Source organism: Girardinichthys multiradiatus, chromosome 14 (assembly GCF_021462225.1).
Source record: "Girardinichthys multiradiatus isolate DD_20200921_A chromosome 14, DD_fGirMul_XY1, whole genome shotgun sequence".
NCBI lineage: Eukaryota > Metazoa > Chordata > Actinopteri > Cyprinodontiformes > Goodeidae > Girardinichthys > Girardinichthys multiradiatus.
The window spans coordinates 39,118,534-39,134,897 of record NC_061807.1 but is presented as its reverse complement, the minus strand read 5'-3'; the positions used below and the strand labels follow the sequence as shown (position 1 = coordinate 39,134,897).

Sequence of the window (16,364 nt, the reverse complement as noted above, 5' to 3'; positions counted from 1 at the left end):
CTACTTGCTATGGACTGCCTGCTTTCTATGTTCTGCATCAGCTGGTCTCATCTGGTCCACAAATCCCTGGAAATGCTTTTGGCTTTCTTGTTTTATCTGTTATCTCTATCACACCACTCTTTGTCTTTTTTATATTTCTCCATTGCAGGGAATTGGTACACTGAAATTTGGCCTAGTTGAGTTGACTTTCACCTGCTAGTAGCTGTTGTGATGTGCTTTTTCTTTAAGCTTCACAATGCATTTTAGTTCATGTGGTACTACAGTCACTTGGCTGTTGAAAACAGATGAATGTCTTTTAGAGAGACCATAATGGGACCAAATCTTTAGAACGTGGCCAAACATAAGTCAGTTAACCCAAATTAAAAGGGGCAACAGCAAAAGCCTGTAAAGGCATGTAAGTCGCTCCTCGTTTACATTGGCTTCATTCATTCTCCTTTCTACAACGTTTTGATTTCATATTCAGGTTTAGATAGCTTGCTGTCAGCTTTTAGCTGCTTGGATGTGTGGGGTCTGCAGAGATTTTAGCTGCCCTTTTCTGACCCTAGACCTTTAAAGGTCCTGGATATAGGGAAGGTCAGCCTTGATGATTATCAGGAAGTACAGTCTCTGCTGGGCCTTCTTCTGAACAATATTTATGTGGGAGTAACACCTTAGTTCTTTACACATAGACACACAATAACACAGATTACTGAATATTCTTAGGTCAGTGTCTTAAATATTCCCCCAGACTTGTTTTCTAAATAAAAAGCTGTCATTTACTAACATGAGCTCATGTATATCTGAGGTAAATTTGGTAGCGGTACAGTTAAAAATTGTGAAATTATTGTACATAGTCGAATATTTGTCTGAACAAGAATCAAAATGCTTATATATAACCATATATATGTCTTGCAATGTCTTGCAAAATAGAAATTTTCTTCTGTCTTTGCACTTATTTTTTAAGTGCAAAATGACTTGGTGACAAATATATTTTTCATTGCACAATTCATGCATACCCTCTGCTGCATTCAATGCTAGAACCCATTTTGTATTTATCTTCCTTTGTCCATTAAGCTTCGTTGTATGGATGCAAGGAAAAGGTCAACTGTGACAACGAACACGGGAACAGACCAACACTGCTCTTAGCCATAGTCAGGAACATAATGTTGACATTACTGCCTCCTATTGCTGGTTTTAATTTTAATCTGGGACGTCTCATAGATATTGTTTTTCTCTGTTGCTGGAAAAAAAAAAAATACCCCAGCAATGACAGGAAGTAGCCAACATAATTAAGGACACGAGGTAAAATAGTTTTTGGAAAATCTTTTGCCTAGCTAAGTTAGTTTTAACACCATCACCACCTGCTGGTGCAGCATAGATGTAGCATTTCAGTCTCGGTTTAACAGACCATGTAGATAGTTTTTATTTTATTTTTTATCACAACCTGTTTTTAGTTGGTAGAACATCTGGTACTGTTCTATTAGCTAAGGCTTTAAAGACATCGCAACAAAGGCAGACAGCCACGGACAGTATTTCAGTAACAGTCATGCATGGACACTGAATTTTAGAAATAGATTTCGTGCCTGTGTTTTGCTGTGCTGATCAATGAATGACCCTGTTCATGCAGACCTCAGTTTATGTTCTTACCACATGGAGAAGCCTGTGATTCAGTTTAACATGTGCATTCGTATTGCATGTATTCTATTTTTAGTTGAATTGTAATTAATCAAGAAGTCGGTGTGGTGTTTTGAAGAAGACGTCCTCTGAACTGTGGGCTTCGTAATGCTGTGCACACATATATCGTGAAAGTCAGCTGACCTTGAGTTAAACTGCTCTATGACCTCAGCTGGAACAGACTGACTGTCACATGGCCTCCCCCCTCCATGGGATCTTTGTCACACCCAGTTTTGAATCAAAGCTGCAGGCTCACTAGGCGGATACTGAAAAATAGTCCGTCCAGAACAGCTTTGTCACACCGTTGTCAGGCCGCTTTCTGCTTGGCTTTCGGCAAAGAAACAAATCTTTTCTCGTGTTTTTTCCCGCCTTTATAGTTTACTAATGTCTTTGTCTCTCCTTCATGAAATCCCTCAGTGTGTTCTACCATGTGAGCTTCTGAGCCTGTCGAGACCCTTTAGGCACTTTTCCCAGACTATGGAGACACAGATTTGTTGCCATCTTTTTTGTTATTTTTATTCCTTGGTCTTGTGTGGCGCCTCTAATCTTGCCAGATTTTCCCCTTTGCAGATACCAACCCCACCGTGGCACTAAACGTATACACAAAAAGCTGACCTCAAAACCGATTTAATCAGCCTTTAATGCCGTCTGTAGTCACTTTGTTTTCTTGTTTCTGTGTCTAAATCTCTATTGTTGTCCTCAGGAATATGAAACAAAGAGTGGCAGAGCTGGACCTGGCGACCCGACATCCCCCAGGCAGGGTGTGAGAAAAAACCTGGACTTCGAGCCTCTCTCCACCACTGCACTGATCCTGGAGGACAGACCTGCGTATGTCTTTTAATCATTGCATTTTCCTCTCACGTCTTCATCAACCTGATTATTAGAGCTTCTGGTTTATTTTTCCCAGCTTACCACACAGTTGGTAAAGGAGAAGCACTGCTGAAAGTGGAATAACTATTCTTAAGTGCTGGCTTTCCCTTTCTGGACTGTTTTTCTTGTCGTCACTGTTTAGTTAGACATAATTTTCTGCAGCTGCTTTATTGTTGAACTCCTCAGCATGAACTAAAACAGTCATCTAATTCATCCAAAGCTCCTCTCTTAATACCAGGAGTTGTTTTGTTTCCAGCTGCCTCCTTTTTGATTATATACAAAAACATTGTTTTTGCATTTAATCTTTCTCTGGTTGTTGGTATTTAGAGAAGTATTATTATAGTTTAAGTAGTATTCACATTTCTTCAGCTACTACATCCTTACTTTTACAATAAAATTTGAGTTGTTTCTGCAGTTATATTACTGCAGAAACACTTGGACTCCTGTGTCACCAGTGGGCTGTCAGAAGCAGTGGTCTCCTTCCATAGAGACCAGTAGGAGCTGGAAATCTGAGAGGATATAGTTGCTCCCATGGGCTGAAGACGACAGGGCAAGTCAGAACTCAGACGTATTTCTTCTTCTCTTGTGCAGAAGGTGAATGTTTGCGGATTCTCTGGTTCTTCGGATTGGGACTAATTTTTGTTCTTCCATTCCCCTTCCTATTCTTCCTTCACGGAGCAGCTATTAGCACTGCTGCCTTGCAGCAAGAAGGCCCTTGGTTTGAATACAGCCCAGGACCTTTTTGCTTGTTCTCTCCTTGCATATGTGAGTTCTCTCTGGGTATTCCAGCTTCCTCCCACAGTTCAAATACATTTATGTTACGTTAATTGGTCTCTCTAATTTTCCCTAAGGAGTGAGTGTGTGTGCATTGTTGTGTGTCCTGTGAGGAAGTGTACCCTGCCTGTCGCCCAATGAGCGCTGGAGATGGACACGAGCCCCCATGACCCCGATGAGGAATAAGCAGGTTGAGATAATGGCTGCGTGGACGAATTTCCTTTATCTGTAGCAGTTTAAGACCCATATGGTGAAGCATGAAAATTGAACTGAAAACAGAAATAGTCCAGGATAATAAAATTGCAGAATTTTGTTCTAATCTTTATTTACGGTTTACAGGATCCTTTGTCGTAAGTTCGAATAATTGTTTCTGTTTTGTTTTCATTATTCCAAAAACAAGGACACCCCTGTTCCCTGTTTTTCAATGGATCTGTATTCAATTCATCTGTGTAAAAATAGCTGAATAAAACTAACTAAAATCGTATTTTTAAATAGTTAATCACTATGCAATGAGTTTGCACGACAGAATTTATAGTCTTATGGTGTTCCAGTTAAATTTTAAACTAAGTTCTTTTATTTGTTAAATTCCTGTTATAGATGCTTACAAGTTATATGAATTATTGTTGGTATTAGCCCTATGAAGCCTTAAAACGAGCAGTTAGGAATAAGGAAGTGTTCATTTGTTTTATTTGAACTAATAATGCTTTTTCAATAGAACCTTTGCATATAAAACTGAAGCTTATTCTTAGCACCTTGAGTTTCTAACCATTAGTTCTTAAAGACAATACATATTGAAAGACCTTCTGACTGAAAGACGGTTATAAAAAAGTACAATTTAAAGCCAATCAGCAACAGCAGGATCTGAACATGTGCTGCTGGGTTGTAGAGCGTTATCTGTACAGGAATAAGCAAGGCCAGGCCCAGGCTGACGTCTTGGTCTGTGTTCCTCTTTAAGCCACGGAGTTGTTTCTCATAAATGATGCAGGTGGAGCTGAGAGAACACATACAGCTGCTAAGCCATTTCCCTTATATTCATGTGTGTTTTGCAGTAATCTGCCTGCCAAACCTGCAGAGGAGGCCCAGAAACACAGACAGCAGTATGAAGAGATGGTGGCCCAGGCCAAGAAGAGAGGTCAGCTGTCTAGACTCCACACTGACCGGATCATCTCTTCTTCTGTTGTATATTGTTTTTTGTTTTTTTTTGCATTTTTATGTTGTTGTATCCAACTTTCTCTTTTCCATAGAGCTGAAGGATGCTCAGAAAAGGAAGAAGCAGTTGGAGGATCGATGTAAACTCGAAGAGAGCATCGGCACAGCAGCCCAGATCTGGAACCAAGAGATCTTACCCAACTGGAGTACAATGTGAGCACAGAATACAGATGATAGTTTGTAATGTTCTGTGTATAAGAATTTCTTATTTTTTTCCCCTTACAAAGATATATGTCTGGGGTTTTATCTGCTCTGGAGATTGAGCATCAGCTGAGTTTTCTCTGAGATTGGATCAAGCAAGAAATACATTCAACTTCAACTGAGAGATCAACAATTATCCATTTAATGAAACATGGCATGGTTACAAAAGTGTGGCATACATAAGTAATTATTTTAGGTAACATTTCTTGCGTACCTGCAATGTTTGAGGCTTAATTTCAAAACTGGTCACACTAGTAATACTTCCTCTTCAGAGGTTCTTGTTGTGCCTATAGGACATTTTCTCTATTTAAGCTTCAGACCTGATTTACCCGTGGAGCTTTTTAACCACCTCGGTGACTTCAGCCTGGGTGATGAAAGAGTCCAACCCCGAGTCCCCAGCCTCTGTTTCCACCACGGAATGCGTGATGGCAGGATTGAGGAGATCCTCGAAGTACTCCTTCCACCGCCCGATAATGTCCTCAGTCGAGGTCAGCAGTCTCCTGCCCCCACTATAAACAGTGTTGGCAAAGCACTGCTTCCCCCTCCTGAGGCGCCGGACGGTTTGCCAGAATCGCTTCGAGGCCAACCGGTAGTCCTTCTCCATGGCCTCACCGAACTCTTCCCAGGCCCGAGTTTTTGCCTCTGCCACAGCCCGGGCCGCAGCACGCTTGGCCTCACGGTACCCGTCAGCCGCCTCAGGAGTCCCACAAGCCAACCACAGCCGATAGGACTCCTTCTTCAGCTTAACAGAGTCTGCTGCCCCCGCGACCCGGTCCTGGATAAGCGGAAGACGACGAACAAACGAACGAACCTGATTTACCCACTAAAATCTCGATTTAATTCTGTACCTGACAACCTTCTGTTGGATGTCTGCTCAGTGCCACAATGAGCTGCTACAACAAAACAAATGCAGGACAATACAAGGAGTTGTGAAACATGGTAAAAGCATAAACAAGAAGAATCCAGATGGGTCGAGGTGAGGATAACCTGCCATTTCCTGCAGTAGAGGCGGTTACTGCTGCAGTGAAAGAGGTTACTGCCCCCATGTGGCACTGATCAATAATAGATGATTTAAAAACACAAAAGTTATAAACGAACCTAAGCTGATCTTGTTACCAACATGTCTGTCTGCAGGTGTACATCCCGGCGAGTGAGGGACCTCTGGTGGCAAGGCATCCCCCCGAGTGTCAGGGGGAAAGTGTGGAGCCTGGCTGTGGGCAACGAGCTCAACATCACACACGGTACAGGGAATCTATGCACTGGTATATTGTAACTCATAAACCCATTTCCCCTTCTAGCCTTTTATACCAGAATGGTCTTGGTTGAGCTCATGGAGACATTAAAAGACACCAGAAGAATTTTCCAGTTTCCACACTGTGACTCTGAACACTGATCTGTGTCCTCACAGGATGAGTAATTAAAAATAGAGTGATTTATTAATATTTTTAATTGATTTAGTTTAAGTGATTTACAGGTACGGGTTCCTTACAGTTGAGCAGAGAAGTAGTCCTGCTCCTGTAGAGCTATTGAAGCATGACGTCCCAAGTTCCAGCTTCACCTCTCAGTCAGCCTCTGGATGGCTAAAGAGCCGACCTGTATTAAAGCGGAGCAGGAAACGCGTTGAAAAGCTTACAAATCAAATCAAAGCTTTATTTATAAAGAGCTTTAACATGCCACAAGGCAACAAACGTGCTGTACAAGGGGAAAATGAATATAATGAGTAATAAAGTTGAGGTTTTAAGAGATTTAAATTCATTAAGAGTTCTTGGGGACCTCACAAAAAGAGGGAGATTGTTCCAGAATTTAGGAGCTGCTGCTGAGAAGACTCCGTCTCCCCTACTCACAGGTCAAGTCCTTGGAACCACCGAAAGCGTTGGATCTTCTGGTCTCGGAGCTCTAAAAGGATGATAAGCATGTAGGAGCTGAGAAAGACATGGAGGTGCCAGATCATTTAAACATTTAAAACAAGTTTAAAAAGAAACTGGCAGCCAGTAAAGAAAGCGCAATATTGGGGTACAAGTGATTCTAAAAAGACATAATGCAGAAAAGTTGTTTGCATCAATGAAAACTAAGGGTTTTTTTTTCCTAAAGAAAACAACTGAAAGAAAAGTCAGTGCAGAAACACGAGTGAGGAGCAGATTTATGGTCTGCTTTTTACAACAGGCATGTTATTAGTTGTTTTAATCATTAATCAGTTCTGAGTAAACCTCACAAAGTGGCGGTGCCACCTGTTATATAACATCAGTAATCTCTGATCTGGATCGCCCACCTCGGCTGCACAGCGAAGCAACCCCCCGATCAGAGCATGTGGCTTTGGTTGGGGGGTCTACAGTTTACATAGTCTATTGGTAAAATAGTTTTTTATCCTATTATTAGTCCTGGGGGCTCTGATCATAAACGACTTGCATTGCTTTAGTGAGAAGAAGCTTGGGGCAATTATTAAAGCTCCATTTGTCATGAAACGCATTAACAGTGAAACCTACGACAGAAATAACTCTGCAGACCATCTTACCGAGCTTTCAGCTGCAGGGAGCTGTGATGGCAACTCCATCACTGCTAGCAAGACTCTTCCTCGGGTCCCGAGGCTGCTTAGATACCGTCTGAGATTGATTTCATGAAAGTGTGTAGTTTAACGCCTCAAAATATAACGCATCCTGTACATACTCAAGGAAAAATAATTAGAATGTCTAACAGCTTGTCTGCTTTCAAGATCTCTCTGTATAAAGAGTGAAGAAAGTCATTTTTATTTACTCAACTTTAGTCCACTTGCTGATCACATGTTCCCAGCACTTACTCAGGTTTGAAAAAGGATCCAGAAACAGATAATGTTTTTAAAAAGCAATTATTTTTACATGAAATATGAATTGGTTTCCCTGATCTTCTCCTGGTTTCTGCCAACCAGTGCCGTGTTCTTGCGCAGAACGTCAGAAAGTAAACATAAACATGTAATGGGGTATTTTTCTGATTTAACTGTCAGAAAGTAAGACGAGTCATCCCATCAACACTAATGTTGTCACTGCAGCCAACACTACAAGGTTTGTGTTCTTTAATAAACTCTGTTTCTGTTAAAGCACTTCAGCTGGCATAACCATCAGACATGTAAAAGAAAGACCACATCTGTGCTGCTTAGCCATGTCACTCCCCTGTTTGCAACTTATCCATTTAGAAATGGAGCCACAGTACTTTCTATCTGGACACACTCTGGATGCACATTCACACAGTGTGAAGTCCCAACAAGGTGTTCCAGGGTTCAAATGTTTGAGGCTTGGTTGTATTCAGTGAACATTAAAAGTCTATTCACCCCCAGCTTTATAAAAAGATTGGTCCTCTGTTGATTAAAAAAATAAAAATGAAAAACTACTGATAACCGCATTGAAAACCTGTACTGTATCACTTATGTCTAAGTCAGAATATCCTTTGATGTCATTGTCTGGTCCAACCTCCATCACTGTTAAGGTAATAGATGGATGTTAGCATTCATCTTCTGCTTGCACCTGATTGAATTGTTCTCAGGATCTGAAACCTGCAAGAAAGATACATTTGATCTCCAGCAGCAAACCCTGCAGTACAGCAGACAGGTCATTAGATACCTGAGAAATCACAAATGTGTTTTTATATAATATCAGAATAACATGCTAGTGGTTTTTATTCTAAATGAGCAATAAACTGAAATAACTGTTATAAATTGATTTGAGTTTACAAATTGTTATACAGCTTGAGCTTTGTTGGCCAACTCATAGCTTCTTCCTGGTGAAATATAAATCTGCTGATGTAAGGTTAATGTTGAACAGGATGAAGGTCATCGGTGCACAAGTCCACAACATCTCGGTACAATCATTACTTGGATCTGATCAGTAGAGGGCAGCAGGTCACAGCAGAGGCTGGGTCTGCAGTAGGAAGAAAGTCTCCTGAAATGGACAGAGATGGTTTCTGAAATCCCTTTTAGTGCAGCTGTTGGAGTCCTTTCATCACTTGAAGCTCTTTCTGTCTACTCATCTTGTTTTCTGCTCATCGTGTTTAACCTCTGCCCTGTCCTCTCTTATATTAATTGTTCTGTGTTGCTGTCCCTGCAGAGCTGTATAACATTTGTCTGGCCCGGGCAAAAGAGAAGTGGAGGAGCACAGCAGTTCCCAGCACTGAAACTGAAGGTAAAGACTAGACACAGTCTATAAGTTTCCTTGTTTTTACTGTTTTCTATCCAAGCAGTTTCCATACAACATGATAGGATTTCTTAAAGATGTTTTAGATTCTTCAGACCGGGAGTCGAGCCTGGAGTTGATCAAGCTGGACATTTCAAGAACCTTTCCCCAGCTGTGCATCTTCCAGCAGGTCAGTGAGAGGACCCAGGCTGGCTTATTAGAATATATGAGGTCTAAACACTAAGGTTTTACATTCACTCCTATCAGAGCAATATTAAAAGCTGTTGAAGCTAGAAACAGAAGGAAACTGTCTGTGTTCATTAATGCATTCATGGTTCCATTGTCTTCATTGGTTCTTTGTTGATCTTCAGGGCGGGCCCTATTATGACGTGCTGCACAGCATTCTGGGAGCGTACACGTGTTACCGGCCAGATGTTGGCTATGTAAGTCACTCCAAACACTTCCTTACTTCCTAAATTATATAAAGACCTTCAACTCAAAATCAACAATACTGTGTACTGTAACAATCTCTGAAAAACTAGATTGTGGGGAAAAAACACCTACATGAAGCCAGTCTTCCTACATTTGGTTATTTGTGCGGCCCCATCCACATTTCTGTTTTTAAAAGCTTCTTATTTTGTACATATTTTTGTGTATCATATAATTTTTGTCGAGAATAAAAGCCTGCCTGTTTAAATAACACATCAGATGGTTAAAATAAAATGACCATTGAACCTTGTTTTTTGGTTCCCGCACTATTAAAACGTCCTGGTAAGCTTAAAACAATTTAACAGGTTTAGAACAAGTGAGAATTCACTGCCATCTTTCTCAGACTAAAGCTAGATTATCTCTTAGCCAGATGTCCTCAGAATGGTCTGCTTAGTTTAACTTGTTACCAGCTCGTCAGATTACTCTGTACAAGCAAATAACAGTAAAATGAAGTGGAGGGAATGTTTATTTTGCCCGCAGCGTCAACACTAGAATTAAAACTATCACTGCTTCAAATGAGAACCTCCTAATATTTCCTCTGGTTCTCTAAAATAAAGCAGCCATTAAAACACAACATGATGACCTTAACATTAAAATCTCAAACTTTTAGTAAAACAGCAACATTGCAACCACCAGAGAGCACCAAATGTTTAACTGTGGACTCTATAACTGTACCAGGAAGCCTTTTTGAAGATGTCGTTGTTTTTACTGCATGCACAGAGCTTATGCTCCGTCGGACTAGTCTAAATAATACCAAATGTTTTACCTGAAGGAGTTCAACTGGTTTCCACTCTGTTAAAGCATCGATACAGCAAATTAACTGAACTTCTTCCAAACCATTTACAATAAGAGCCTTCGGCATAAGTTTTCTTAACTTCCAATAAGATGTTCAAGTCAATAAAATGTCTCCCCCAATTTTATTTCAGTTTTCTCTCCTAAAATCCCAATAGTCTGGATGATGGGTGCATAATGGGCTCAGTCTGCAGGCTGTAATTTCACCTTCACCTAATTTAATTAAGGAAAGGTAACAAGATCATTTATAAATGCAACCTATTTCTACAACTACTGATCATAATGTTAATTTTAATAATTACATTAATGCTGCTGGCTTCACTGTTTTGCATATTTGTTTTACATAACTGTGGCATTAAAGAAAACCACGATTAATGTTCTAACAATGATCGTGATCCAAAATGTTCATACCTGCATGACTTCACAATCAGAACCGGAGCCATATAGACTGTGTTTTTTTTTTTTACAGCTGAATAAAATGGGTCAAAGCATCGTCTCTGCTGGTAACAACGCTGGTTGTATTTCTCTTTGGGTAGTAGACTGGTATTAGCATCATAATTCACCTCATACAGGTGCCAGTTAGTTACCTATATGTCCATTTATGTACAGCAGGTTTCCTTGTCGATTTTTAAAAAATGATAAAGAAACATCAGTTATTTAACAAATCTCTTGTGATGGTCCTGTTTATCTTGATGAAATGTTAATTCATCTTTTATAGAGGAAAATAATGTATGTGCAAACTGCATCCTCGTTATTATTGTATTTCTCATCTTATTTTCCAGATAGACCTGGTTCATACAAAAATAATAGAAAACGCTCCATTAATAATTATAATAATAATAATATGATCATGATAATTACATTTACACTACTTTTTCTTTAGTTTATAATTGTATTTAAATAAACCATGATGTCCGTAGCAGTAATGAATTCATATGTAGTCGAGGCGCTACGTCTCCATTAAGGCTACGCTTCTTGCAGTAGTTCATTAGCAGCCACTTCATCACCAGACATTGGAACATCCTTAGAATATTGTAACATTAGCATCATATTGTACATTGTAATTACACCAAAGAAAGCCATAGTGAAGATAAATAGAAATAAGGGCTGAAACTAAAGATTATTTCGCTAATCGATTAATCTGTTGACTATTTTTTGGATTAATCGATTGATCATCGGATAGCAAATGGTGCTTAACTGGATTTTTTTTTTTTTTTTTTACAGTATTTGAACCAGGTGAAGCTAAAACTATGCTACTTGAGGAGGTCTGGATAGAGCATATTTACAGACGAAGAAGGTTTTTTGTACAATTCCGGCCTAATTTACTGCTGAGAGTGGTTTGTTCTTTGTGCAGATGGCATGTTTTAGAGTCTATATACTCCAGTTAACAATAATTTGATTACTAAATCAGTTGACAATTCTTTCATTAATCGATTAATCCACTTAATTGTTTCAGCTCAATAGAAATATGAGGTGAACACTCTAGTGTTGAAATTGTTCAGCATGTGAGGTAAATATAGCACAGGACAGATCTCCCACACAACGCCCTGGCATTCTAGTCTGATTGTGGTCTGAGTGATGTCAGTCTCTAGTAGTTCATTTTCACCCGAGTGGGAGCTGCAGAGAAGCTGAGTGGGTACATTTTCCAAAAGGTCAAAAGTCAATATCAGCTTTGACTAGTGAGTATCAGCCGCAAATGGAGATGAAAAGTCCAAAATAAGCTGGTGCTGTAAAATTGATTTGATGATTTTTAAAAAGGTTTGCGGATAAAACGTTTGTATTCAGTAGTGGAATTGTTCTTTATTTTATTGTTCCGTTTTTGTTCATAATGATGTCTTGGTCTAATCAATAAGTTATTTTATTTTGTGTCCAGATTTTCATGAATGTCGAGAAAGAAACGCATCTTCTAGCTACGCAGAATGGAAAACGTGTGTTTGACTTAGTCTCAGCACACGCCGAATCAGTTACTTTTTTCCCCGCATTTAAGACAGAAAATCCAATTTAATTTTAAAATTCAAGCTACATTTAATGATTAAAATTGTGATGGTACTAAATTGAAATGCTTAAATTATTTATAATGTTATAAATATATGATATATTATTATATATAATTGAGTATAAAACGTCAAAAGACTGGGCCATTTTTTATTTTATTATTACAAAAGAACAACTCTTCTTTAAATAAAATAGTCGGTGGCATTAAAAAGTGACTGCAGGTCCTCAGTCAGTCGAGCATCATGGAGCACTCTTTGAATCGGTTTGCACATGTGAGCCGGGCCTTAAGATGTGATGCTTCCTTTATGCTTTTCACCACAGCCGTACCCTGCTGTTTATACACTTATAGAAATGACTGTGACTTCCTGCACTGACCCCAACCCATTGCTGCACACATGTGCATTCACCTCTGCATGCAGGTTACTTGCATCAGCCTGCCTGAGCACCGCGTCTGTTTTCAGTTCAATCAACCATAGATGTTCCTTGTGCTGGTAGAGTGAAAGCTCAGCCGCTGCAGGTGTTGACTCACGGCCGTGTTCTGAGTTTCTCAAACAGACGTCAGCTCGACGCTTCCCTGCAGCTCTCAGTGCTGCCCGGTAATGGCTGTTCATTGCTTCTGTCATTGCTCAGGTGCAGGGGATGTCGTTCATCGCGGCCGTGCTGATCCTCAATCTGGACACAGCCGATGCCTTCATAGCTTTTGCCAACCTGCTCAACAAGCCCTGTCAGATGGCCTTCTTCAGAGTCGACCACAGCCTTGTTAGTAAAACACGCACTTTACCTTTCAGAACCACAGCAAATATAAATATAGACGACCACAGAATTCACACAACCTTCGTCTTTAAATCCATTATTTTACATTTTTTACGTTTTGCCTTGCCTTACAGACTCTGTAACATGCAGCAGAAAAAAAGATAGAAGTATTCAGGAGTTTTTAATGTAATCCATGCAACTTTAACTATGGTCTGACGCAGTAAGAACCAGTCTAACCAAGCTTTATTGTCTCTGCAGCCTCTTTACTGTTGGTCATTGATTTCTAGAAACGCAGCAAGGTTGGTTTGTATACAAGGTTCTCTAAGACCTCCTCTCTCTCCTCTCTACAGATGTTGACATACTTTGCAGCGTTTGAAGTGTTCTTTGAAGAAAATCTACCAAAGCTCTTTGCACATTTCAAGAAAAACAACTTGACCCCTGATATTTATTTAATCGACTGGTGAGTTTGTCACTTGTGCACATTTTTACAGTTTTCTTACAACAATAACTCTGCAGAGTGTTTTATTTATTTTTGACCTAAATTCATAAAAAAAAAACCCCGACAACTCTAATAGTTTTAATGTTGTGTGGCACGTGAACTGTGAATAAGTTCACCTACATGCTGCGTGAACTTTGTGCTCCATCCTGCTGAAGGTGAGCTACACGCTGCCTGTCGGTCACATCCAGTACGTCAGCTGGGTTTCTGAGAAAACAGGACGGGTCCAATTTTCACAGTTTTTTTGTGTCAGTGGTCTGTGCCTTTCACTGTAGGAAATTCTGTTCACGCTCACTTATCACTCAAATGACACCTCCTTTTTGAGGTAACACTTCTAACCATGCACAAAGGTGTAGCCTTTCAAAAATCTGAAATAATGCTGGCACATCATTCCAACTCTGTTATTAGAACATTTATGATGGTTTAAAAACACAGATATTTAATGAGGTGGGTTTGGCCAACATTTAACACCAAGATGAAAAACTGAGCTGTCAAACCAGTATAGGAATTGTCCCCGTTGTATTTTTAGCTAATTTGGAGGATAAACATCTCAAAAGTTCCTCCATTGACAAAGTATTTTCTACCAAACAACTTACTGAGTGATTTGGAGATACGTCGATGAACATGAAGGAATAGAGCCCCTGTTCAAACACCAAACGACTTGACTGTTTGCCATCAACATGTTGACATGTTGCTCCACTCTTTACTGTACCTAGAAGCAACCAGGCAAAGTAGGTGCCTCGTACAACTACTACAGGAGAGTACTTATAATACGATTTAAACAGAAGAATTTACGATTTGGTGACCCCGACAGGTTCAGCCAGTTCAACAAACGATCAAACGTTACACTTCAGAGGCCCTCCTGTTGTCTGTTTATTCCTTCAGTTTGTTAAAGGAGTTAGATCAGGCCAGTAGGTGGTTCTTCAGTGTGGTCCAGAATGATTTGTGTTCATGCTACCAAACTAATGCAGAACAAAAATGTTCCAACATAACTATGAAGACTATCTCAGCTGTTATTGCACTAAACAAGTTCTTTCAGGATGGGTGATGGTGGCTGGTCTGAATGTGACCAGCTAATTCTGTCAGTAGTAGAGGATTGACATTTTGTATCTACATTTATACTACCTGAAAAAGAACAATCTCTTACCCCCTAAATGAACCAGTGCATGCATCTATTGTCTATTGCAGAAAAATCCAGTTTTTATTTCGGTATTATTAAAAAAAGAAGCAAATGCTGTCATTTACAGGTTCTTCCTCTCCCTCCTTCTCTTTTATCCTCCCAGGATCTTCACACTGTACAGTAAGTCTTTGCCACTGGACCTGGCGTGCCGGGTTTGGGATGTGTTCTGCAGGGACGGTGAGGAGTTTCTGTTCCGCACAGCGCTGGGCGTGCTGCGCCTCTATCAAGACGTCCTGACCGCCATGGACTTCATCCACATGGCTCAGTTCCTCACCCGCCTGCCAGACCTCATCCCTCCGGAGCAGCTCTTTCAGCACATCGCAGCTGTTCACATGACCAGTCGCAACAGGAAGTGGGCACAGGTGGACTTTTACGTATTCATTTATTTCAGTGCATCACAAAAATATTCACACTCTTTGGAGTTTTTCACAACATTAACAAATGGATCCAAGTGGTAAAAATAATGCATTTATTTATTTATTTAAACAAAACTCTAAAAAGTGTGGCTTGTATTTGTGTTCGGCCCCCCGTGTCTATACTTTGTAGATCAACCTCTCACTACCATTACAGCTGCAGATCTTTGGGGGTATGTCTCTACCAGCTTTGCTCATCTGGAGACTGAAGGTTTCTCCCATTTCTTCTTTGCAAAATAGTTCAAGCTCAGATTAACTAGAGATCATCTTTGAACACCAATTTTACTTCTTGCTGCAGATTGAATTTCAGCCTGGACTTCGACTAGGCCATTTTGACATGTGAATATGCTTTGACCTAAACCACAGGTGTCAACCTCCAATCCTCTTGGACCAGCGTCCTTCAGCTTTTAGATGTGTCTCTCTGTCAACAGGCCTGAATCACATAATTAGGTCATTAGCAGAACTCCATAGGACTTGAGTGCTTGAGAGGTGATTTAGGTGTGGTAAACATGGGACACATCTAAAAGTTGTAGGACCCCTGTCCTCGAGGACTGGAGTCCTAATCCTTCTGGAATGGGAACCTCTGCCCTATTCAATTCTTTGTTTGCTGTGTCCTCTACTTGGCTTATGGCAAACTGCAAAGACTTGTTGTGGCTTTCTTCTGACAATGACTTTGTTCTTGCCAGTCTTTTATAAATTTACAATGTATGGAGTGCACGACTGATAGTTGCCCTGTAAACAGATTTTCCCACCTGAGCTGTGGATCGTTGCAGCTCCTCCAGAGTCACAATGTGCTTCTCCTTGCCTGGCCTATTAGTTAGGTCATCTGTGCTCAAGTCGAGTCCTTGAGGGCTACTATCCTTCAACATTTAGATGAATCTCTTCTCCAACACACCGAATCGAACAGCTGAATTCCCTCATGAGAACCTCTCAAAGACTGGACTTAGGTTCCCCAGGTTGAGGTGGGTGACCATGTCTTTGTAGGTTTAAGATTGGTCCATCCTCTTTCCATGTTCAGATTATGAATTGAACAGAGCTCTGTTAGATGTTCAGAGCTTGGGATATTGTTTTTAAACCTACCTCTGTTTTGTGCTTCTACCTGACCCATCTGCTGTGTTCCTTGGTCTTCATAATGGTGTTGGTGCTCTAATGTTCTCTAACAAAGCTCAGGCCTTCACAGAAAACCTGGGATTAAACTACACACACAAAACGGTTTCACTGGTTTTTATTTAGGGGAATCGGTAAAGGGGATGGATGCGTTCATTTTCCTTCCACTTCACAATTGTTCTCTACATTTAGCCGGTCTGTCACATCAAGGTTTGTGGTTTTAAGGAAACATAAATCTGAAACGTTCATGCTGTATGAACAAGTAAACGTATGCATGCTTTGTAATTCTTGTG

At 40.3% G+C, this 16,364-nt stretch overlaps 1 protein-coding gene across 6 annotated transcripts in view; it reads left to right on the top strand.

Annotated features, from left to right (window-relative positions):
- Positions 1-16,364, top strand: part of tbc1d14 (TBC1 domain family, member 14) — a 47,187-nt gene that overhangs the window by 27,669 nt on the left and 3,154 nt on the right. For 3 of the 6 annotated variants that reach the window (XM_047385966.1, XM_047385969.1, XM_047385970.1), the window contains 10 exons: positions 2,357-2,481; positions 4,347-4,429; positions 4,542-4,659; positions 5,842-5,948; positions 8,781-8,855; positions 8,933-9,036; positions 9,218-9,289; positions 12,753-12,881; positions 13,226-13,335; positions 14,655-14,913. In XM_047385966.1, the coding sequence (XP_047241922.1) occupies positions 2,357-2,481; positions 4,347-4,429; positions 4,542-4,659; positions 5,842-5,948; positions 8,781-8,855; positions 8,933-9,036; positions 9,218-9,289; positions 12,753-12,881; positions 13,226-13,335; positions 14,655-14,913 (1,182 nt within the window). Of the gene's footprint in view, positions 1-2,356; positions 2,482-2,875; positions 3,289-3,374; positions 3,488-4,346; positions 4,430-4,541; positions 4,660-5,841; positions 5,949-8,780; positions 8,856-8,932; positions 9,037-9,217; positions 9,290-12,752; positions 12,882-13,225; positions 13,336-14,654; positions 14,914-16,364 lie in introns of those variants that run through there. The other 3 variants (XM_047385971.1, XM_047385967.1, XM_047385972.1) reach the window with 3 other exon arrangements.